Source organism: Cervus elaphus, chromosome 14 (assembly GCF_910594005.1).
Source record: "Cervus elaphus chromosome 14, mCerEla1.1, whole genome shotgun sequence".
NCBI classification, from domain to species: domain Eukaryota; kingdom Metazoa; phylum Chordata; class Mammalia; order Artiodactyla; family Cervidae; genus Cervus; species Cervus elaphus.
Window position 1 is genome coordinate 54,249,570 of NC_057828.1, and position 24,541 is coordinate 54,274,110.

General features: G+C 48.5%; 1 protein-coding gene across 3 annotated transcripts in view; it reads right to left on the minus strand.

The window, feature by feature from the left end:
* Positions 1–9,211: 9,211 nt before the first annotated feature.
* Positions 9,212–24,541, minus strand: part of KAZN (kazrin, periplakin interacting protein) — a 1,279,571-nt gene continuing 1,264,241 nt past the window's right edge. For all 3 annotated transcript variants that reach the window (XM_043922881.1, XM_043922880.1, XM_043922882.1), the window contains 2 exons: positions 14,549–14,663; positions 9,212–12,726 (listed from right to left, as the gene is read on the minus strand). In XM_043922881.1, coding sequence (XP_043778816.1) covers positions 12,562–12,726; positions 14,549–14,663 — 280 coding nt within the window. In that variant the 3' untranslated portion in view covers positions 9,212–12,561. The remainder of the gene's footprint in view (positions 12,727–14,548; positions 14,664–24,541) is intronic.

The window sequence follows — 24,541 nt, forward strand, 5'->3', positions numbered from 1 at the left end:
ATTAAGTTTACATGAGATCAGGGTGGACCCTGATCCATGTGACTGGTGTCCTTATAAGAAGAGGAGATTAAGACACCCCCACGCAGAGGGGCGACAGAGGGAGAAGATGACTGTCTACAAACCAAAGAGAGCCTCAGAGAAAACCCACCCTGCCAACACCTTGGTCTTGGATTTCTAGACTCTAGAACTGTGGGACATTAAATTTCTGGGTTTTAAAAAGCCCTGATGTTAGGATGACCCTAGCAAACTAATATCAGGAAGGAGTGAGGGAGGTCGGAAGGGTGAGGGTGTCATTTAACCAACCCCCCAGGAAGCAGGGTGGACTTGGCTTCAGGGACAGTGGGATCCAGGGAATATGACAATCCACCCTGCTCCCTCCCCCATCTTATATGGGGCTCTGGTTTGGCCTCCTTCTCTTGGGTATCTCCTTGTGGGAGGGACATGGCAGCCTGCACTCTGGGGGCAATTTCATAACTCAAGATCCAAAAGAAAAGCAAGAGCTAACCTTCCACTCATGATCTGAAACCATCCAGGTAGGGATTCTGATTCTCCCTTCTCGGGTCTCAGTGCCCACTCCTGGGGCCATCTGCAATGGCTGGGGGGGAGTGGGGGTGCAGGGCTGGGTTAGGGTTCCAGCCTGGATCATCTGCTCTCCCCAAAGGTGGGGATGGGGCTGATGATGGAGGCCGCAGGGCAAGAGGGCACATGATCAGCAATCCACAAGGCCAAGAGAAGAGGGGAACGTGTGCTCAGCACAGATCCTGAGGCCCAGCCAGGGAAAGGAAGTGGCCCTGGTCACACCGCCTGTGTCTGTGGCCGAGCTAGCAGCGGGGAAAGTGGGGGGAGTGGAGGGAGGCAGGGGGCATTAGTCCTTGCCAGGTCTATAGCTCCCAGGTGGTTGAAAGAGAAGGCAAACTGGCACATCAGCTGCTGTCAGAATCCATCACTAATTTTCTTGTTTCATGTTTTGTTTGTTTGTTTTTTTAATAAAACGGGAGGATAGAGGAGGATGAGCCATTTTAAGTACTCACTCAACCAGACCATTCTGATCCCTAAATTGTTACCTTGTTTGAAGTCAGGAGCTCAGGAGCTGACTTTGCCCTTTAAACCTGTAATTTACAGAGCAATTTTCTGCTAGGCAGAGGGAGTGGATCTCCTCTTCCGGTAATGCCCCCACTTAATCTTGGGAAGTCTCTTCAGCCCTGCAAACATCTGGCTTGAGGAATTTTTTACTGTAAACAGCTGGGTGTGGCTGGCCAGCCTCAGGGCAGTGGGTACCAGCGCAGACTCTGCAGAGAGCCCGTCGTCTGCTGTGTTAAGATAGCTCCCACGGTCCAGCTCGGGACTCTGGGAATCTATGTAACGTCTCTGTACCTCAGTTTCCCTATTTGATGATGAGAAAAGTCAGTATTAGTCACTCAGTTGTGTCCGACTCTGCGACCCTGTGGACTGTAGCCCGCCAGGCTCCTTTGTCCATGGGATTTCCCAGGCAAGAATACTGTAGTGGGTTGCCATTTCCTTCTCCAATGGATTTTCTTGACCCAGGGATTGAACCCTGGTCTCCTGCACTGGAGGCAGATTCTTTACCATCTGAGCCACCAGGGAAGCCCAGATGAGAAAAACAATGTCTATTGGAAAGGGGTTCTGGAGGAGTAAATGGGCCAAACCACATACAGATGTGATTCTCAGCTACAGATGATTTTGCCTCCGTGGGGGGTATCCGGCAATGTCTGGAGAAACTTGGGGCTATCATGTCTAGAGGGGGTTACACTCTTGTCTTCTAGTGAGTGGGGGCAAGGGATGCTGCTAAACATCCCGCGATGCACAGGACAGCATTCCAACCCCCGAAGTACCTCCAGGGTGTCAGCAGAGCAGAGGTCGAAAAACTCTGCTGTGAAGGGCAAGTGTCCGGTCAGTGTTGGCTATTAGACTCTATCTCTGAATTTTCACTTCTGTTTCTGGTGCTGTCAGGCACCTGGACTCAAGATTCTTTTTCCTGTCTGAATATCAGGGGCTCCGCTTTCCTGGGGAGCCCTGCCCCACTGCGAGGAAGAGAAAGCATCTCTCAGGAAAGACAAATCTCCCACCTCTCCCACCTCGGGCCACATGAAAGGATCCCACACCACAAAGTCCCCTGGGAGTGACACTCTGGGCTGATCCCACCCATGGTGGGCATGTGACCCTAGTCTACTCAGCTCATGGGATTCCACCCTGAGACTTTACTAGAACTACTGGGCGAGAGCCTCTCTTATGTACGGGTAGCTAAGCTGGGAGTCTGTGAGTCTTGTGGCAATTTTGCTAATTGTTGGGGACAACCTGTCTGGAAATGAATCTGACATAGAAAAGGCAAAGCCAAGGGATGAGGAAAGATGAAGATCCTGAAAATATCACTTGACGCTCTGCATCCAAAGCTAGTTCTCTTTCACTATTCTTTTTTTGTTTTTTAAACTTATTTATTTATGGCTGTGCTGGGTCTTCATTGCTGTCCATGCTCTTTCTCTAGTGGCGGTGGGCGGGGACTGCTTCCTAGCTGCAGTGAGTGGCCTTCTTATTGCAGTGGCTTCTCGTGACGGAGCACGGGGCCTCAGCGGGTATGGCACTCAGGCTCTGGAGTGTGTGGGCTTCAGTAGTAGCTCACAGGCTTTGTTGCCCCAGGAATCTTAGTTCCTGGACGAGGGATCGAACCCTTGTATCCTGCACTGGCAGGGAGATTCTTAACCACTGGACTGCCAGGGAAGTTGCATCCTGCATTATTCTTTACAGATGCTGATCACTTCCTTTCTGTTCTTAAACTAGTTTTTGAATTGGGTCACTGACTAACACAGAAATACCACTTGTCCTAGAATCTTTCTTCCCCTAGTTAAGTTTTTCTAGAGCCTTGCCTATCCCCTCCCCACCCGTTCACCAAATCATAAGCTTCTTGAGGGCAGGGCTTGTATAGAAAACTAAATTCTCTCTGGGTTCTATGTGGCAACAGAACTTTCTGCCACGATGAGAATGTTCCCTATCTTACAGGCAGCTATGAAGTGTTTGAAATGTGCTGGTGCTACTGAGAAACAGGAATTTAAAATTTTATTTAATTTTAATTGATTGGTAATTTAAATTTAAAGTGGCTTGGCTGCCAGATTAAACAGCATAGTGGTATAGCATCTTGCCATGGTGGTGGTGGTGGTGCTCAGTCGATTTTTATTGACTGATGGATTGATCTGTTCATTTGCTTAATGAACAGGGAAAGGGTAACGTTGCTGTATTGGTGGATATAGGACGTGGGCAGTCACGGCCCCACAGGTCCCATGCAGATAAATGTAATGCAAAGTTGAGAATGCACAATGTTTCAGAGGAGGCCCAGATCAGATTCTTTGGAAGTTCAGGGAGATCCACTGTGGTCCAGAGGGAGGCTGGGGGTCGCATCAAACAATGTTCTCAAGGGGATTAATCAAGTATGAGATCGATGAATCTGTGCATTGCTGAGGGGCTGTTCTGGGAGGCAGGCCTACATCTGCAGTGCATGTGGAGGGGTGGGGCCAGGCAGCACGGTGCGTAGATGGGGCTCTGCTTCTCAGCTCTGGAGCCTGGGAGAAGCCCCTTCCCTCGCGGTGCCTGTTGTCTCATCAGTAAAACGGAGTTAGTAACACTATGCCTGCCTCCTGTCCGTGGAATTTTTCCAGGCAAGAACACTGGAGTGGGTTGCCATTTCCTTCTCCAGGGGATCTTCCTGGCCCACGATTGAATCTGCATCTCCTGTGTCTCAGGAGAATCGCAGGCAGATCCTTTGCCACTGGGAAAGCCCCGCATGGATAGAACAAACACAACGTTTTAGCTACTAATGATGATGCAAACTGGGTCCCCACCTCTGGGGGGCGTGGTGAAACTTAGGACCCTCCCAGAGACCCAGCCCCTCACCTCAGCCATCCAGCAGTGCATGCATGCTAAGTTGCTTCTGTCATGTCCGACTCTTTAGGACCCCATGGTCTGTAGCCCACCAGGCTTCTCTTCCATGGGATTTTCTAGGGAAGAATACTGGAGAGGGTTGCCATTTCCTTCTCCAGGGGATCTTCCCAACCCAGGGATCAAACCCACATCTTTTATGTCTCCTGCATTGGCAGGCAGGTTCTTTACCACTAGCACCACCTGGGAAGCCGTCCATCAGTACACCCCCTAAATGCTAGGGTTGCCCGGGCTATGGGAAGTCAACCCCAGTAAGACACTCTTCTGGGTTCAGATGAAAAGAGAGGAGCTGGGCATTACATTCAGGTTCGATCAAGTTTCATTTGAGGTTCCTTCCTTACTCTTGGAAACCAGCAGCACATCTGGCAACCAGTATGGCCTAAAAGAGACATCTTGGGTTTCCACGTGGGGCGATAGAAGAGGCACTTGGCATCTCTGTTGCCTCCAAGTCATCTGTGTCCTGGGATCCCCAGTGCCCATGGGGTGATTGTATCATTTTGCAACCAGGGAACCTAATTTAGCCAAGAACCACAGCAAAGGGAAAGATGGACCCATTTTGCAGAAGGGGGGGGCTTGTGTCTGATTTTGCCACTAGAGAACATTTCTAATTGCATCAAGGATGACACAGATGGGCAGGAGGCAGCTCAAGTGCCCTGGAAGTGGACAGAGACCCAGCAGAGGCTCTGCTGCTGCCTGGTGCCCCTTGAGCCCCTCAGAGGATGAGCCTCTCACTCCCTTCACTCCAGTCATGTGGGCCTTTAAAAAAAAAATCTATTTAAATATTTATAAAATTTGGCAGTGCCAGGTCTTAGTTGTAGCATGTGTGATCTAGTTCCCTGACCAGGGATCGAACCTGGGGCCCCTGCATTAGGAATGGGAAGTCTTAGCCACTGGACCACCAGGGAAGTCCACACATGGGCCTTTTTTTTCAGCCTTATTTACTGTGCTCCTCCCACAGGACCTTTGCACATGCTGACCTGCTGTCTGAAATCCTCTACCCTTGTCCTCTGCTGAACTCCCCTCTGTCCAGGCCTCACTTCCTCTCAACTACATTAAATCCTCATAAGACAAGCTCTCTGACTACCAGCTATCTTGGCTCTCTTGTTCAAAGTTACAATTTCACGCTGCTCAGGAGTATTTGATTTATGCCTTTCTTCCCTCAGTTCAGTCACTTAGTCATGTCCGACTCTTTGCGATTCCATGGACGGCAGCACCCCAGGCTTCCCTGTCCATCACCAACTCTCGGAGCGTGCTCAAACTCATGTCCATCGAGTCGGTGATGCCATCCAACCATCTCATCCTCTGTCATCCCCTTCTCCTCTTGCCTTCGATCTTTCCCAGCATCAGGGTCTTTTCAAATGAGTCAGTTCTTCGCATTAAGTGGCCAAAGTATTGGAGCTTCAGCTTCAGCATCAGAACTTCCAAGGACTAATATCCTTTAGGATGGACTGGTTTGATCCCCTTGCAGTCCAAGGGACTCTCAAGAGTCTTCTCCAACACCACAGTTCAAAAGCATCAATTCTTTGGTGCTAGCTTTCTTTTTTTCCCAGTTCTCACATCCATACATGACTACTGAAAAAACTACTCTCTTACCTGCTGAACGGTAATTTTTGTGCAGACAGAGGCTGGGCAGAATTTCATTCACATTGTCTCCATCCAGAAGGGGGCGACAGAGGATGAGATGTTTGGATGACATCGCTCAAGTCAAAGGACAGAGTTTGAGCAAACTCAAGGAGATAGTGAAGGACAGGGAAGCCTGGTATGCTGCAGTCCATGGGGTCACAAAGAGTCGGACACGACTGAGTGACTAAATAACAACTGCCTACCTGGATGTTCTTCCCCCAGATCTTTGCAGGGCTGGCTCCTGTTCAAAACTTATGTCTCAGCTCAAAAGTCCTCTGGGACCTCCACCCCTCCATCACACCTACCACTTTTCACATCTGACATCAGTCACCCCAGTCATGGATGAGGTTCTTGTCTTCCTTCACTACATTATATGAATTCTACCCTTGCATCCCTAGCACCATGAACAGGCCATGGCACCCAAGAGGACTCAGTAAATACAGTGCGTGTGGTCAGCCTGCTGAAGCTGGCTGTGCCCAGGCCCATCTCACAGTGTCTTCTAACTCTTCCAAACCCTCCCTGTTCAATGCACACTTCCTGAGTGTCCACCCTCTTCCTAAATTTAGCAATGAGCTGGGGAGTCAGGCTGGGCTCCTGTCCTGGGAGAAGCGAACAGTTGGGTTCACTGGGTTGGAACTCCATCAGGGCCAGCGGGACCCCTGGGTGGAACCCTCAGACCAGCCCCCACCTCCTGTGATTTGGGCTTTGTCAGGAGGGCCTAGCTGTCAGCCAGGATCTTAATACTCAGAGTGTGTCTCTGAACCAAAAGTACAACCTGGGAGTATATTAGAAATGTGAACCTCAGGCCCCAGTGCAGACTTCCCGAGTCAGCATCTGCATTCCAGAAACACCTGTCCCTCCAAGGTGCACAATGAAGTCTGTGTGTTCCATCACTGCTCCGGACTGAATGTCTGCATCCTCCCAAAATTTATACATTGATAAACCCTAACCTGCAGGTGTTGGCATTAGGAGGTGGGGCCTTCCTGGAGGTGATCAGGTCATGAGGGTGGGGTCCTCATGATGGGATTAGTGCCCTTGCAAGAGGAGACGTCAGGGAGTTTGCATCCTCTCTCCCTCCCTCCAGTCTGTGAGGGCACAATGAGATATGAAGACGCAATGAGAAGGCCACCATCTGCCAAGCAGGAAGAGAGGGCTCACCACTGGCTGAATTGGCTGGCACCTGGATCTTGGACTTCCCAGTCTCTAGAACCCTGAGGGATGAATGTTGGTTGTTTAAGACCCTTAGTCACTGGTATTATGTTGTAGCAGCCTGAGCCACTGAAATAACCACAAAAAAATCTATTCTGATCATCTGGAAATATGAATTCCCTGGAGGAGGGACACAGCAAAGCAAATGATACCAAGGATGCGGTGACTTGTTTCCCCCTGACAATGGGGCCCCAGGATATAAGGCAGCACTCTGACAGGAGGCACCAGACTTTTCCTAAAGGACAGATGCATCAGAATGCATCCATTTTGAATCCTACCACCTGGTAGTTCAGTTCAGTTCAGTTCTGTTGCTCAGTCGTGTCCGACTCTTTGCGACCCAGGCCTCCCTGTCCATCACCAACTCCCAGAGTCCACCCAAACCATGTCCATCGAGTTGATGATGCCATCCAACCATCTCATCCTCTGTCATCCCCTTCTCCTCCTGCCCTCAATCTTTCTCAGCATCAAGGTCTTTTCCAATGAGTCAGCTCTTCGCATCAGGTGGGCAAAGTATTGGAGCTTCAGCTTCAATATCAGTCCTTCCAATGAACAGCCAGGACAGATATACTTTAGGATGGACTGATTGGATCTCCTTGCAGTCCAAGGGACTCTCAAGAGTCTTCTCCAATACCACAGTTCAAAAGCATCAATTCTTCGGTGCTTTCTTTATAGTCCAACTCTCACATCCATACATGACTACTGGAAAAACCATAGCCTTAACTAGATGGACCTTTGTTGGCAAAGTAATGTCTCTACTTTTTAATATGCTGTCTAGGTTGGTCATAACTTTCCTTCCAAGGAGTAAGCGTCTTTTAATTTCATGGCTGCAATCACCATCTGCAGTGATTTTGGAGCCCAGAAAAATTAAGTCAGCCACTGTTTCCACTGTTTCCCCATCTATCTGCCATGAAGTGATGGGACCAGATGCCATGATCTTAGTTTTCTGAATGTTGAGCTTTAAGCCAACTTTTTCACTCTCCTCTTTCACTTTCATCAAGAGGCTCTTTAGTTCTTCTTCACTTTCTGCCATAAGGGTGGTGTCATCTGCATATCTGAGGTTATCGATATTTCTCCTGGCAATCTTGATTCCAGCTTGTGCTTCATCTAGCCCAGTGTTTCTCACGATGTACTCTGCATATAAGTTAAATAATCAGGGTGACAATATACAGCCTTGATGTACTCCTTTTCCTATTTGGAACCAGTCTGTTGTTCCATGTCCAGTTCTAACTGTTGCTTCTTGACCTGCATACAGGTTTCTCAAGAGGCAGGTCAGGTGGTTTGGTATGCTCATCTCTTTCAGAATTTTCTACAGTTTATTGTGATCCACACAGTCAAAGGCTTTGGCATAGTCTATAAAGCAGAAATAGGTGTTTTTCTGGAACTCTCTTGCTTTTTCGATGATCCAGCGGATGTTGGCAATTTGATCTCTGGTTCCTCTGCCTTTTCTAAAACCAGCTTGAACATCTGGAAGTTCATGGTTCTCATATTGCTGAAGCCTGGCTTGGAGAATTTTGAGCATTACTTTACTAGCATGTGAGATGAGTGCAATTGTGCAATAGTTTGAGCATTCTTTGGCATTGCCTTTCTTTGGGATTGGAATGAAAACTGACCTTTTCCAGTCCTGTGGCCACTGCTCAGTTTTCCATATTTGCTGGAATATTGAGTGCAGCACTTTCACAGCATCATCTTTCAAGATTTGAAATAGCTTAACTGGAATTCCATCACCTCCACTAGCTTTGTTCGTAGTGATACTTCCTAAGGCCCACTTGATTTCACATTCCAGGATGTCTGGCTCTAGGTGAGTGATCACACCATCGTGATTATCTGGGTCGTGAAGATCTTTTTTGTACAGTTCTTCTGTGTATTCTTGCCACCTCTTCTTAATATCTTCTGTTTCCATTAGGTCCCTACCATTTCTGTCCTTTATTAAGCCCATCTTTGCATGAAATGTTCCCTTGGTATCTCTAATTTTCTCGAAGAGATCTCTAGTCTTTCCCATTCTATTGTTTTCCTCTATTTCTTTGCATTGATCGCTGAGGAAGGTTTTCTTATTTCTCCTTGCTATTCTTTGGAATTCTGCATTCAAATGGGTATATCTTTCCTTTTCTCCTTTGCTTTTCGCTTCCCATCTTTTCATAGCTATTTGTAAGGCCTCCTCAGACCTAGGTAAGTCCTATGCTGGAAGGTGGGGGTAGGGGTGCTCCACGGGGAGGAACAAGTCCAGGATTTGGAGGTGGGTGACTCAGTTTGAGTCCTACTCTGTAATGTCTTAGCTTTATGGAGCTGGACAAGCCTCTCAACCTTAGCCTCAGTTTCTCCATCTATAAAATGGGTTAATCACCACCCACAGCCCCCCACCCCCCTATCAAAGAGACTGTTGAGAAAACTGAATGAGAACACACAGAGGAAAAGGCCAGCTCATCAATGAAGTGCTGTGAAGTAGTATTTATTGTTACAGTGTTAAAATTCACTCTTGGGAAGACATTTGGGGCCATGACCAGCAATTAAATGTCAGGAACATCATCCTAGCTCATGGACAACTTGTTTCCTTTGCAGCCACAAACTCCTGGGGGTGTTAGGGCTCAGGAAATTCTTCTCATCAGCCAACTGCTGGGAAGGATGTTAGTGTCAGAAGATGCTATTTTGCACAGGGCTTCTTTTTCTTGCCACTCAACTGCCAGGAGCCCACTGGAATCTGGAAGGGCAGAGCACAAGTGATGGTGTCCAGAACATGTGGGCTGTGATGGGAAGGGGGAGAGGAAGGCTTGGAACATCTTGCCAAATCATCCCATTCTGCTGGACCCAGCCCCGTTCAGTGACCTCAAGATGTGGGGTCACTATTCAGAGGCCCCTTCCATGCTGGCTGGGCTGTGGGGAGAGCCCTTCCCCTCAACTTCATCTGGTCAAGGTACTCCTGTGGCGTCTCCCTGTCTCCTGCACCCTGGGGTCCAATGACTGCAATGGTGAGACAGATTTCTGGGAGAAAGGCCCTCTCAGCCAAGGACAAGGGAGCCTTTCAGAAGCGCGCAGGGTTGGAAAGCTGAGTCTTCTTATGACTCCAGCCCCCAGCTACTAGGAGGAATATGGGGTGTCTCTGCCTACCCTGGTTCTCCCCAACCTCTGGCAGCAACTATCTCTTTGGATAGGGCCAGCACCCATGAGCACAGGTGGCATCACCTCTCAGAGAAACACATGCATATGGTTCCCAGGTCCAGATGTCATGTCACCACCCTTTAAGGACCAAGACCATGACCCAGGCTGTTTGGACAGGATGTGGCCAGTCAATGTTCCATGGGTGGCCACACTGCCAGCCTTTGCTAACCAGCTACCAGGACCTCTCTGCCAAGTCCACATGACCTGCTCTTCTTGCCTGCCCTTGTAGCAGAGTTGACATTTAGGATTTTTCCCGCAGACAGAGCTTTCCTGATTTAACTGTGTGGAGCTTGTTCATTTATCAACCAACCCATCCTCATGTTGAAAAGTCAGTTCCAAATGCTCACCTGACTGCCAGGGATACAGAGAACTGGGCAAGTGAGAATGTGAACTTAGAGCATCATTTGGACTAAAAGGCGCATTCGAGGTCGCCCATATTGCCCCAGGCCTGCTAGCCGAATGCTGAGAATATTTCGGGCAATGCCATTCCTTCCAGTGACCCACCCCAATCGTCCACTTGCCCATCTTGTCCCCAATGGGATTGAGTTGTGGAACAATGCATTGGTTTCATATAATCAGACCTGAATTCAGGCACCTCCCTATCTGCCATTCCTGCTCATCTTGTGAGAAAAACTGCCGTTCAGGTTTGCTGCTTCCTGAGAGGCAGACCCTGGTGCCCCCGGTCACCCAGCCTGGATGCTGGCCTGGCAGTGACCTGTGGCATCAGGTTAGAGGGAGGTTTTACTCCCCTCTCTGGGCTGTGGGTACTGCAGCCTCAAACCCCACGTGTGTGGCTGAATGTCATAAAGATAATGGGTTTGGAGCTTCAGCAAAGCCAAGTCAGGTTCCAGAGCCTCACTCCTTGGGCCCAGGAATCAGACATGTGTCCCTAGGAGGTCAAAAGTTCAGACAAGAGTGGGCATCGCCTGTCTACCAAGTAGGCGTTTGGTTTCCGATGGTGAGAAAAGCTGTGCTTGTGTTAAATTTAGAATATAATGGTCTTCAGCCTCAGGGAGGAGGAATTCTTAAGCTCATCAGGGGCCTAGGTTTGTGCTTTTCCCTTGAGGGGAAATCATTCATTGAGTTGAAGAACAGGTGCTTTGATGGTTCTTGGAGGCCGACCCCTGCTTCCAGTCTTGGAAATTCCAACCTTTTATAGATTGGTGGTGCCAAAGGTCTTCATTGGAAGTCAAGCATCGTGGTTCCAAATGAATCACGTGCTTTGATAACCAAAGTGTAAGTGGAACCCCAATACTGTCTGTCCATCCCTAATCATTTTTGAGTAATGCAGTCAATGAATTCAAGTCTGAACACAGGAATCCAACTGGTTTTCAAGGGCTGTGGGATTTTCCTCTTTTGGGGGCCCAGCCCTATGGGGGCCCTAGAGAGCTTGCACATTAAACATGCCTTGCCCTCCTTGTGCACATTGCTCCAACCAAAACAGCTGGAGAGAATGAGTACAGTGTCAATTCTGTGTTGTAAATGGGAAATGAGACACCCATCCCAGACCCCATAACTTCCCACCTGTCTCCTAAGAGGGTAAAAAATGTTACAGACGTTAGCAACTGTTAATCCTCACAACATTCCCAGGAGGGAACCAGAAGTATTGTAGATGAAGATGCTGAGGCACAGAGAGGTGAGGCCACTGGGAATAAGCCACACAGCAAAACAGCAGCAGAGTCAAGAAGAAGGCTGGGGGTCCTCTCCATCACCTTAGCGACTGGTGAGGCTCAGCTCCGTTAGGGCACTGGTGAGCACACCTGTGTGTCAGGTGAGAAGGTCTGTTGGGTGCACAACGACAAGCATTTCCCTGCTCTACGGTCACACTTGGGACAAGTTGTCACAGACCGAACTCAGTCATCCCAGTCTTGTTGACACGATGTCCTTCATCCAGATGATGGGGTATCCACGCTTCCTAGGAAGGCTGCTGCTCAGCCCCGCCTCTACAGGGATCATTGCCATCCCTCCCCAGGGGAGGGGTCGGGTAGCCCTTCAACACATCCACGCTGACATGTCACAAGGCTTTTACGATTTGAATGACCTTCCTGTTTTGCATTCTCCCAAGGGAGATTCAACGACTCAAGTCAGAAGCTAAGTTCTCGGTCATGGAGGGCATGTATGTGGGAGCTGAGACCACCACCAGGCTGGCTGGAAGGGTCCACGTGAGGATGCTGAGCCCCCAGCTTTGCAAGCTCCTGGCATTGTCACCACTGGGCTCTGTGTATCTCGCTAGAGTCCTACCTGCTCCTCTTGGGATGGTATCTTGGGGAACCCTGTGCTTCTTTACACCCAGGAGGCTTAGTTCAAGGCTCCCAGGATCACTTGGACTGCTCAGTGGCTGAGTCACTCAGTGGTGGAGCCTTGATAATGGAGGTGCTGGGCACCCTGATTGGTCCTTCGGGCTAGTCTTCTTCCAGGGAGCAGGGAAGTCTTCAGTCCACTCCAGGCAGGCAGGCTGGTGCCCCCTCGTTCCATTGGGATCCCATTCAAAGTCATGGCAGTCTGCTGAGATTTCCGGGGACCAGAGGAGCATCCTCAGGCCGAGATGACTATGTACAGTGGTGACGGTCCCGGGATGTCCTTCCTCCCCGGGCCTCTCTGTGTTGGGTCTGGTGGAGCATCTGCTCCTTACACGTTGGTGACCTCCAGGCCATTGTAGCCCTCCAGACGGCACTGCTCCGGCCTGCCCTGGGAGTCCTCGTCTCCGCAATCTTCATTTTGAAGAGAGCCATAGTCATCATGGAAATCAGGGTCTTTGTTGCTGAAGCCCCTTCCTATCTTTCCCAGGGGCAGCTGAGAAGAGAGGAAGGAGAACAAAGGATAGGAAGAAGAGAAAAAAGAATTGAATGTTCTTGGATCTGGGAACTGTGGTGTCTCCAATTGCTGTGTGTCCTTGAGTAACTTACCTAACCACTCTGTGCTTCTTCTATGAGTAATAATACTCCATTGCTCAGGGAGACTGAGAGGAGGTTTTTGTGAGTTAACCTTATGTTGTGTCCCCAACCTGAAGGAGCCAGTTGGTTGCCGAGAGTGAGGACAAGTATAGTCTTTCTGATTATCCATCAAAGTTTCTCTCTTCCTCCTCAGCAGGATGAGAGGTGAGAATGTGCGGGTATGAGGTCTGACTGCATTCCCAGGTCAAGAAGAAATATTCTAGATGTGGCAAAAAAAAGTGTGGGTTTTGGTGACTCAGAAACTGGGGTTTGGATCCCTGCTCTGCCACGTCCCAGCTGTGTGACCTTAGGCAAGTCACCCACCCTCTCTAAGCTTCAGTGTTCTCAGCTACACAATAGAACTAGTAATTCCTTTCTCTCAGAGTTTTTGCAAAGAGTAGAAATCCCATCTGGGAAGCACATAGCAAGGTTCTGGCCATGCCATGTGTGCAAGCTCAGTTGTGTCCAACTCTTTGCAACCCTATGAACTGGAGCCTGCCAGGCTCCTCTGTCCATGGGATTCTCCAGGCACGAATATTGGAGTGGGTTGCCATTTCCTCTCCCAGGGGATCTTCCTGACCCAGGGATCCAGCCTGTGTTTCCTGCATTGGCAGGCAGACTCTTTACCACTGAGCCACATGGGAAGCCTCAAGGCACTGGCAGTGAGAAGCTATTATTATCAGATACGGTGGACCCGCATTAAATATTTCTCTCTTATTTTGAACAGATGTCTATTGGAGTAGTCGTGACAGCACTGTGTAATTATTTATTTATTTGACTGCCTTTCTTCCAGACCAGTGTTTCTTAACCTTTTTTTCCATTATTGTCCCCTTTAAAAAGATGACCTTTTACATATTTTTTTCCCTAATCACACCCCCACCATGAAATTTTCATACCATAGGGCCTCTGTGCATGTGTATATGTGCCATGTGTATATCTGTGCTTTACACATAAAAAGAGTAAGACTTTCTGCATCCTCCCCACTGAAAAGCAATTCTGACCACTTTGGGGGTGATAGGACCCCCAAGTGGGAAGGTACATTCTATACTGAAAGCATCTTAACGATGAAGATGGTTAATTTATCCATGCTTATCACCCATGCTCAGGACATGTCTGGGACGCACTTAGTACCCAAAACTGTCAGCTGAATGAATGGAAGAATTTTGAATTACCCACTTCTGCTGTCTGTGTCTACACACACACCTCCATTTAAGAATCTGTGTCACTCTGAGGCCCAACTGTGCATGGTCTCATGCACCAAAGGCTCATCAGTTGCTCTTGGTCAGGCCACTGGAGTTCCAAATCTAAGGCCCTTAGAGTTTGGGGTGCGTTGGAACCCTCTGGGCAGGCTGGCAGCATGCAGGTCCCCCTCGCCCCAGAGGCCCTAGTGTCAGGAAGCCCAGGTGGGTCCTGGAGTCTGCACGTTAAGCAGCCGCCCAGGTGAGTCTTATGTAGGCAGGTGAGACCTGCACTTTGAGATACAGTGTCAAAAGCCCCACAAGGCTGAGTGTGTCTTAACCATCATGCGTGCCCCTGAAGGTGGCTTCCAGGGCCCTCCTCCCAGCTGTGCGTGTGACCTGGTCCATCAACACTGTTCCACAGGGGGAGCTGGAAAAGGGTAACATGGGCCCAGACAACACAAAGGCTGTGGGACCCCCAGGAAAATACATGGAGTGACCTACCCGGCCAGCCTTGTACTTGATCCCACCGCTGTTCTCCTCCTTCCCTGCCCGGGTGATGCTGGAGGCCCTCCCGGGGGGCGTTCCAAATCGCTCAGCTTCCCGGATGCCTGTGCAGCTGGGGAGACACCCATTGCAAGTCAGTGTGGCCAAGGTGGTGGGCCAAGGTGGGGTCAGCTACTGCGACCCAGAGACACAGACACTCAGTCACTCATACTGGTCACAACGATCACAACTGCGGTTCACTTAGTACCTCTTATGTGCCACCACTGTGCTAAGCACTTTACAAACATAATCCTCACAGCATACTAGAGGTCCAGCTTCCATCTCTGCTGGAGAAAAGGGGGCACAGAGAGGCTAAGCAATCTGCCCAGGATCACACAACTTGGAGTGTGTGAGCAAATCTTGCAGAGCCAAGATCTGAACTTTGGGGTCTCAGAGACCCCCAAAGTCTCTCTTCAGCCCCCAGGACCCTGCAAACCCTATCAGGAGAGGCAAGACATGATGGGAGAAGCCCCACATTCCAGCTCACTAGGTGTAGCTTGAGAAGCATCAGGAAAGTTTCCCCCACTTTGCATTTGAAATCTGTGTCCCCCACTGACTTGTTGTCTGAAGTTACTCCCATCACCCCCTTCCCTGTATAAAAGCATCAAAGGTTTGTTAGACTAGGACTTGGTGAACTACAGCCAGTGGCCGAATGCAGCCAGCTGAAGGATTCTGTAAATAAAGTTTTATTGAACCCTAGTCCATTTGTTTGCATGTTGTCTACAGTTGCTTTTTTGCTATCAAATCTGTTTTGACCCAGACCATATGGCTCCCGAGTGCTAACATCTTCACTGCCTGGCCTTTTATGGGAGAAGTTTGCTGAGGCCTGTGTTAGAATCTCAGGGCTAGTGTGTATGGGATACGGAGTTGGGGCAAAAAATTGGTTCAGAGCCAGGAGTTTGGAACTTAGTCCTCCCACCTGCCTTCCTTCTCTTTTAGATTCTGGGTGAACCTCAGTGTCCCTGGGGCTCCTGTCCTTTCTTTGCCTGCAGGGTTCTCCCCAGCTAGGGCAGAGCCTTCTGCACCTCTCCTGCCAACTTTGCCAGTCCCAAGACACTAATGTCCAGTTATCTTCCTTGAGGCTTTAGCTGCATTGAGATCCTGGCTTTTCTCTTTACTGGCTGTGTGACCTTGAAATCATTGCTTTGTCTCTCAAAAGCTGGGTTTCTTCAGCTGCCAGGTGGAGAAGGTATTAGAGCCGACTTCATCAAGTGATTGCGAAGGTTAGTTAAAAAGTACTTTGGAGCTGAGCTGAGCATCTAGTAAATGGCTACAATGATAATAATTCAAATTAACAGTTATAACTTTAATGACAGAGGAATTGGCTCTGGCTGATGGGCGGTCAGGAATTGGCTTCGCAGGAGCAGTGAGGCTTGGCTCAGGCCACCACGGAAGACACATGAAGAGAAATGAATCTTCTAACACCTGCCTCAGAGATGCTCTGCTTCTTGTGGGGGAACTTCTGCTGAGAAAGTTCAAGGGACGGGAGGGTGTCGTGCAGGGACCCACACTGGCTGCTGGATGGCAGATGAAGCAGAGTTCTCAGGTCCCCAGGTGCCAGGGCATCCCCAGCACAGGGAGGTTCTGACTCTGTGGTGGGTCAGGGACCAACATGTTCACTGATACCCCTCCCCTCTCCTCCTCCTGGGGATGGAACGCCCTGGGTCTAGCGGGGAAGCTGTTCAAACTACAGAAGCCATGACAATCTAAACTCGCACAGCCAACTCCGTTTGCTGTCTGGTGAGAAGGACATTAACCCCCCCATTCCAAATTTATGGAATATTAGCCATTCCATGAGCTTGGGAGAACTCCAGAGTCCCTTCTTTGGTTTTCACTGAAAAAGAGATGGGAGTTCAGAGGGGATGTGTGTCTTATACAAGGATATACAAGATACACAGAGGCAGGGATGGAACTTGAATTTGAACTTCTAGGAACAAGATCTAGACCTTTTTCTTCTTACCTCCTTGGGGGTCAGTGTAAGACTGTGGACTCCACAGCAGTGGCCTGGCTCCACCCCCTTAGCAGTCATGTCCCCTGAGCTGTGTCCTCTGTGAAGTGGGGTTAATAACAACCTTTCTCTTATAAAGTCACTGGAGGATTAAATGAGAGGACACATATAAAATGCTGAGAAGGGGCTGCATATCTTGAGTAACTGCTGTGACCCACACAGGCATTGAGGGGTACAGACCTGACTTGAGTCCCCACTCAAGGCACTGCACATCCCCTAGCTGTGCCCGTGTGTGAGTTGATTCCCTGGCTGGGTCTCAGTTTCCTCATCTGTACAGTGGAGCCCAGTACTCAGTTCTGGTCTTAACAGACCATCCCCTGGGCAGAAAGTGGCATCTTTGTGGTGTAGACAGAGGAGCACGGGGCAGCTGCTGCCCCCACTATGCTAAAACAGCTTTCCTCTTGCTTTTCCACAGCAGCTAAAATCCTACCCTGTTCCTCCTTTGGGTTAAAACACAGATGCTGCAGGGACTAGGTCAAGTGCAAGGCTACGGCCCATGGAGGCTTGAAATGGCTTATTGAGTATTCCTAGTCTCTTCATCAAACCTTGAGGGAGTGGAATGCTGGAAAGATATGCTTTAATGAGGGAAGTTTCTGGAAGACAGAGCATCTCCGTGCAATTTCTTGAGTCAACACAGAGGGTGTCTGGGGCACTGAAAAGGCATCCCGTGCAGGTAGGAGGTGGCAGGGGAGAATCAGACTCTGCCAGCTGGGCTGCCTGAGAGCTGAGTCTCACCCAATTAAACGAGGGTTTAAGAGGCCCACGAGGTGCAAGATGCTTAGGTGGAGACGAGTGGAGTAGGGGAGGACAGAGTCTTAATTGGTCGCCTACTGTGTGCTGGGCATGACGCCAGGTCCTTCCTGTGTGATAGCTCCTTGAACTCTCCCCAGGGTTCAGGAGGAGTGACTGGTCCCCTTTCAAGATGAGGGAACCGAAAAATCTCAGATGATGGAGGAGGAGCCAGAATTCAGCTCCAAAGGCCCTGCCATACCCTCTCCTTACAGAGGACCATGGTTGCAGGCACTGGCCACCCCAGGGCCTGGGCTCACACTTCAGTGGTCATCCGGGGTGGGGTGGGGCAGGATATTATAAACCCCACTTTCCCGTGGGTACCCCCCCAAATCTCAGTCTGCCTCCTCCCACTCCAGCTCTGGTGATCTGCGGGTGGCCCAGGACTATTCCCCTTTGCCTGCTGCTGGGATCTCTCAGACCGGGGCCACATGCCAGCCCCAGAGGTAGAGCTGTGACAAGGCCTCTTACTCTCTGGGCTTGGGAGTTGCGTCTGTCTGAGTTCATAATGAAATCACTCTCCGCGGAAACGCTAATGAGAAAACTGGAGCAAAGTGACAGAAAGCGGAGCCCCATGTAACTAACCGAAGAGGAAACTGCTTCACTGAGACACTCCAGCGCTCCTGGGAGGTCAGGGCACATGAACTGTCAGTTATCGTGGGGCATCTCTGCTTCAGGCACTGCGTTCACTTTGCCTCACCAGTCACACTCAGGGATGGAGGCTCAATATAGCAGATCCACTTCATTATACACGACACTGTAAAGCAACTATCTCTTCAGTCGCTCAGTTGTGTCTGACTCTTTGCGATCCCATGGACTACAGCACGCCAGGCTTCCCTGTCCATCACCATCTCCCAGAGCTTGTTCAAATTCATGTCCATGGAGACAGTGATGCCATTCAACCATTTCATCCTCTGTCGTCCCCTTCTCCTCCCGCCTTCAATCTTTCCCAGCATCAGGATCTCTTCTAATGAGTCTGCCCTTTGCATCAGGTGGCCAAAGTACTGAGCTTCAGCTTTAGCATCAGTCCTTCCAATGAATATTCAAGACTGATTTCCTTTACAATTGACTGGTTTGATCTCCTTGCAGACCAAGGGACTCTTAAGAGTCTTCTCCAACACCATAGTTCAAAAGCATCAGTTCTTCGGTGCTCAGCCTTCTTTATGGTCTGACTCTGACATCCATACATGACTACTGGAAAAACCATAGCTTTGACTAGACAGACCTTTGTTGGCAAAGTAATATCTCTGCTTTTTAATATGCTGCTTAGGTTGGTCATAGCTTTTCTTCCAAGGAGCAAGCATCTTTTAATTTCATGGCTGCAGTCACCATCTGCAGTGGTTTTGGAACCCAAGAAAATAAAGTCTCAGTTTAAAAAATGGGGGAAAAAAGGGAAACACCCAATAACCAGAAAGAGACTTATTAACCAAGAATTTCTGGATCTAGCTATTCCACCTTGAATGTGCCCAATTTCTGAGCCACGAGTAAACTTCTGTTTCAATTGAAGACTGATCTAAAGAAAAACAAAGTTCCCTGGGAGGGCCCAGGGGCAGTGAAACCACTGCCTGACAGTTCCTCTGTTGTTCTGACCACTCTTCCTACCCGTTAGGGAAGCAGCAAAGTGTGGTGCTTTGAATTCCATCTCCCCGGTTTTTATCAGCTAACAGCCCCAGGCAAGATGTGTAATCTTCCTACAGTACCTCAGTTTCCTCATCTGTGGAATGGGGCTCATGCACCCACCTCCAGAAGGTAGTGACAATGTGCTAGGTTCTGAGCTTGGCCCATGGCAGAGCTCAGCAAATGGTTATGGTAGTTTGATAACCTCACCTTATAACTGCATCTGGAGAGGGAAGGAGGCGAGAAGGGAGAGAGATGCTGGCTGACTGTTGCATCCTTGGACATATAAAGGCATACTTTTGGGGGCCGTGGGTCATAAGACCACAGGATGGGAAGGGGTATTTACAAGAGAGATGCAAAGCTTGTCTGAGGCCTAAAGATTCAGAGGCCTAAAGGCCACTCTTCTCAGGCCAAATGAATGAATCCCCCTTGGCTCTGACCTTGTGTTAGTGACAGAATATACCGTCCTTCAGGCAAGTGCTGGAGATAGTCATGCATTTTCCTCTAGGCTTTTCTTCTGGCTCCTGTGATGCTCCAGTGAATGCCTTTGAAATAACATGGCTACCTCCTGCATCCTTTTGGTCCACTGGTTTATTTCTCTCTCTTTAAAAAAAAAATTCTCTGTTTCTTTAACTTAAGCACAGTCCTATGACAGAGTTGGTAGTGAATCATTGTTTACCAAAAGATTGCGTGTCAAAGCAGACATCATGAGATGTCAGAAACTGCTCTACCTTGATCCCTTTGGTTATATGGTTGTCATGGCAATGAGAGGAGGCTGGAGAAGATGATGTCATATGGGAACCTATAAACTCTAGGTAAATGTGCCTTTCCAGGAGGAGGGCTGGATGCTAATATTTCCTGTCTCCCTGGTCATGGGACATTAACACATGGTGACTATTATCTCCCTAGATGCTTTGAACTGACTACCTCCTGTGACTACAGGCATCACATAGACTGGGTGATGTGGGGTCAAAGATGTGATCAAGAGTCACATCTCCTTGGGGAGTAGAATCAGGCAATCATTAGCCCCTCTACAGGCTTCCAAGTGTGGTGGAGGGTCAGAGGTTGATAGATTACAGTACTGCCAAGGACTCCTGTCTAGTCATGAGCAGGTCACAGCACCTCTCTGAAGCCCATTTCCCTATTCATCAAAGGAGGCAATGATTCCTTCTCACTCAGCTTCCTTCATGAGGAGGAGTGAGTGAAACAAGGGATGTGACAGTACTTTGTTGAGAATGACATCTGATATCAATGTGAAGGGTTGTTGTGTTGACCATCACCCTGGTCCACCCAGCCTGGGATTTAGTCCTGGATGGAGTCCTAATCTCTTGTTTCGATGGGTTCAGTATGTTTTCTCAAACTGGAATCTCTCCACTCAGTCTGATCATTCTGGGAGGACTCACCCCAAAAGACCAGCACCAGATGCCCTGCCCTTTCTCTGGAAAGCTGCCCTGCCCTTCTCTCAGCAACAAAGAAGGAAAAGGAACAAGAAAGCAGTAGACAGGATGAGATGCTGAGACCATGACAGAGATGTCCTGGGCAAGCCCACAGATCTTGGTTAACATAAACCCATCAGACCTTCCTAAATGTCTCACCTCCTGCTTGAGGATCACTATTTTCCTGGTGTTTGGTTTAGCTGGGGACTCTTGTACTGACAGAAGTGGGCTCTAAAATTTCTTAGAAACTCATGGAGTTTGTCTCTCCCCAGCCAACTGCAAGTCTGCTCCCCTGGCCCATGGCAGGGTTTCAGCAAAGGGCCATGAGGTTCCAAAATCCCACATGGAGACTTGGAGTCATCGGCCACGATGTCGACTCACGGAGAGAAGCAGCGTCAAGGAAAGAGGTCATAACAGGGAGACCAGCTTGAGGTCTGGTCCTCCTAGCTCCCTGCCTGAGCAGCCTCAGATTCCTCAGAGGTAAAATGAGGAGCCTGAACTGAGTCAATTGCCCTCTTCTTCATCCTGATATCAGGAGGTCTGCCTTCATCTAGTTCTTGACAGAGTCTCTGACCTCCCAACAACCTAAGAGCCCACCCTACCTGTGCCCCCCGCCTGGAAACTCCACTAGTGTTCACCCACTAACCTTAGATACCTCGGGGCGGGGGTCAAGGGTTTAAGCATCACATGAATGCTAATGAATTAGTCACACGGCTAACGTTTAGCTAGACCTACCTACCCCTCCAGGGCTCAGAATATCTTAAGCTTGTTACAGATTACAGGGCTCCAGAAGGAAAGTGGAAAATTCTGAGGCGCAAAACCTTTTTCCTATTGATTCATGGCTCATGGAATAGGGTGAAAGTGAAAGTAGCTCAGTCATGTCCAACTCTTTGCTACCCCATGGACAATATAGTTCATGGAATTCTCCAGGCCAGAATACTGGAGTGGGTAGCCTTTCCCTTCTCCAGGGGGTCTTCCCAATCCAGGGATTGAACCCAGGTCTCCCACACTGCAGGCAGATTCTTTACCAGCTAAGGATAGGGTGCTTGTCATAAAAACCACCTAAGCATGCTTAAAATGCTGAAAATGTAGATTCCTGGGCTCTGCCAGCAGATACTGGTCCTGCAGGTCTGAGTAAGGGATGCGGGAATCTGCAGTTCATAAGAGCACTGATGATTCTGCTTGCAGGGTCTATGAGAACTGCTTGGGTATGCACCTGCTGTTGGGGGAGGGCAGCCCAGGGCACCTGGACCTTGTGACAGATGCATAATTTTGTTCTACCTGCATAACATGGGGTGTGACTCGGCTGCTCTCTGAGGCCCCATGTAGTTAGGGGATTGAGTCCTCAGGCCTGACGCAGAGAGCCTCAGTTTGAATCTGGTGTACTAAGTTGCTTCAGTCACGTCCAACACTTTGTGACCTTATGGACAGTAGTCTGTCTGTGGGATACAGGCAAGAATGCTGAAATGGGTTGCCATTTCCTTCTCCAGGGGATCTTCCTGATCCAGGGATTGACCCTGTGTCTCCTGCACTGGCAGGGGGGTTCTTTACCACTAGCACCACCGGGAAGCCCTCAAATCTGGCATCTGTTAACAAAACAAACTAACCTTAGCTAGACTGACCAAGAGTTAAGAGTGATGACTCAAATTACTAGAACTAGGAATGAGAGAGGGGACGCATGCATGCTAAGTCACTTCAGTCATGTTTGACTCTGTGCGACCCTATGGACTGTAGCCTGCCAGGCTCCTCTGTCCATACGATTCTCCAGGAAAGATACTAGAGTGCGTTGCCATGCCTTCATCCAGGGGATCTTCCTGACCCAGGGATGGAACCCATGTGTCTTATGTCTCCTGCATTGGTAGATGGGTTCTTTACCACTAGTGCCACCTGAGAAGCCTGAAAGAGGGGATAACTTTACATAGATAAGAGGGATTACAAGAAAATGATCACATGATCAATTGTATACACTAACAAATTAGCTAACCTAAATGAAACAAATTCAGAAAGATATAAACTATACACACTACTATACAAAACGGATAACCAACAAGGACCTACTTTATAGCACAGGGAACTATACTCAATATTTTGTAATAATCTATAAGGGGAAAGAATCTAAAAAGGAATATACTTATATACATGAATCACTATGGTGTACACCTGAAACTAATATACAATATTGTAAATCAACTGTATTTCAAAAAAAAATTTAAGATCCTTAAAGAAAAGATGTAAACTACCAAAACTGACTCCAGAAGAAACAGAAAATCTAAACAGATCTACAAGGAGTAAAAAGATTGGATTAGTAATAATGAAAAAAAAAAACCTTACCACAAAGAAAAGCCTAGGATCAGATGGCTTTATCGATGAGTTTTACCAAATGTTTAAAGAACAATGAACACCAATACTTTATAAACTCTTCCAAAACACAGGGGAGGAGGGAAAACTTTCCAACTCATTTTATGAGGCCAGTATTACTCTGATTCCAAAACTGGACAAAAACATCACAAGGAAACTACAGATCAATACCCCTTGTAAATATGAATACAGAATTCTTCCTCAAAATACTAGCAAACCTAATCCAGCAACATATAAAAAGATTATACACCATGACCAATCACAATTGGGATTTATCCTTGGAATGCAAGGTTGATTCAACGTCTGAACATCAATCAACATGATATACCATATTAATAGAATAAAGGACAAATCTGGGCTCTGCCACTTACTAGTTGTTTGACCTTAGGAAAGTACCTTGGGCCCTTTAAACAAGTTTCTCCATCTATAAAAGAGAGACTGTGAAACTGATTGCTTAGTATTGGTATGAGAATGGAATTGTGCACACAGCATGTGCTCAATAAATGGTCATCTAACCCTAAGCACATCATCGTAAGGAGACAGTCCACTGGGAGGGGCCTAGTTTAATCTGCTCAGGTGTTTATTCCCTGATCACTTTTCAGATGAAGAGACTGGGATAGAAGGGCTGACACGGTCTGCTCAACTGGATGGTAAACACCACTAACACGCCTACCCCTGTCTCCAAACCTTTGTTCCCATGCCAGCCCTACCTGGAATGACCATCTAAACCTCTTCAGTTCAGTTCAGTTCAGTGGCTCAGTCGTGTTACTTTGCGACCCCATGAATCCCAGCACGCCAGTCCTCCCTGTTCATCACCAACTCCCGGAGTTTACTCAAACTCATGTCCATCGAGTCGGTGATGCCATCCAGCCATCTCATCCTCTATCGTCCCCTTCTCCTCCTGCCCCCAACCCCAGCATTAGGGTCTTTTCCAATGAGTCAACTCTTTGCATGAGGTGGCTAAAGTATTGGAGTTCCAGCTTCAGCATCAGTCCTTCCAATGAATGCCCAGGACTGATCTCCTTTAGGATGGACTGGCTGGATACCCTTGCAGTCCAAGGGACATTCAAGAGTCTTCTCCAACACCACAGTTCGAAAGCATCAATTTTCCAGCACTCAGCTTTCTTCACAGTCCAACTCTCACATCCATACATGACCACTGGAAAAACCATAGCCTTGACTAGATGGACCTTTGTTGGCAAAGTAATGTCTCTGCTTTTTAACATGCTATCTAGGTTGGTCATAACTTTCCTTTCAAGGAGTAAGTGTCTTTTAATTTCATGGCTGCAATCACCATCTGCAGTGATTTTGGAGCCCTCCAAAATAAAGTCTGACACTGTTTCTACTGTTTCCCCATCTATTTCCCATGAAGTGATGGGACCAGATGCCATGATCTTAGTTTTCTGAGTGTTGAGCTTTAAGCCAACTTTTTCACTCTCCTCTTTCACTTTCATCAAGAGGCTCTTTAGTTCTTCAGTTTCTGCCATAAGGGTGGTGTCATCTAAACCTCTTAGGCCAGTGCAAATCCTCCTCAGCTCAAACCCCACACTCACACGGCCTTCCTCATACATGCTGACCTTTCTCCCTTCTCCAAGTGCCCAGTTTGTATGTGTGTGTGTGTGTGTGTGTGTGTGTGTAGCACTCAGTTGTGTCTGACTCTTTGCGACCCGTTGGACTGTAGCCCACCAGGTTTCTCTGTCCGTGGAATTTTCCACACAAGAATTTTTCACTGGAGTGGCTTGC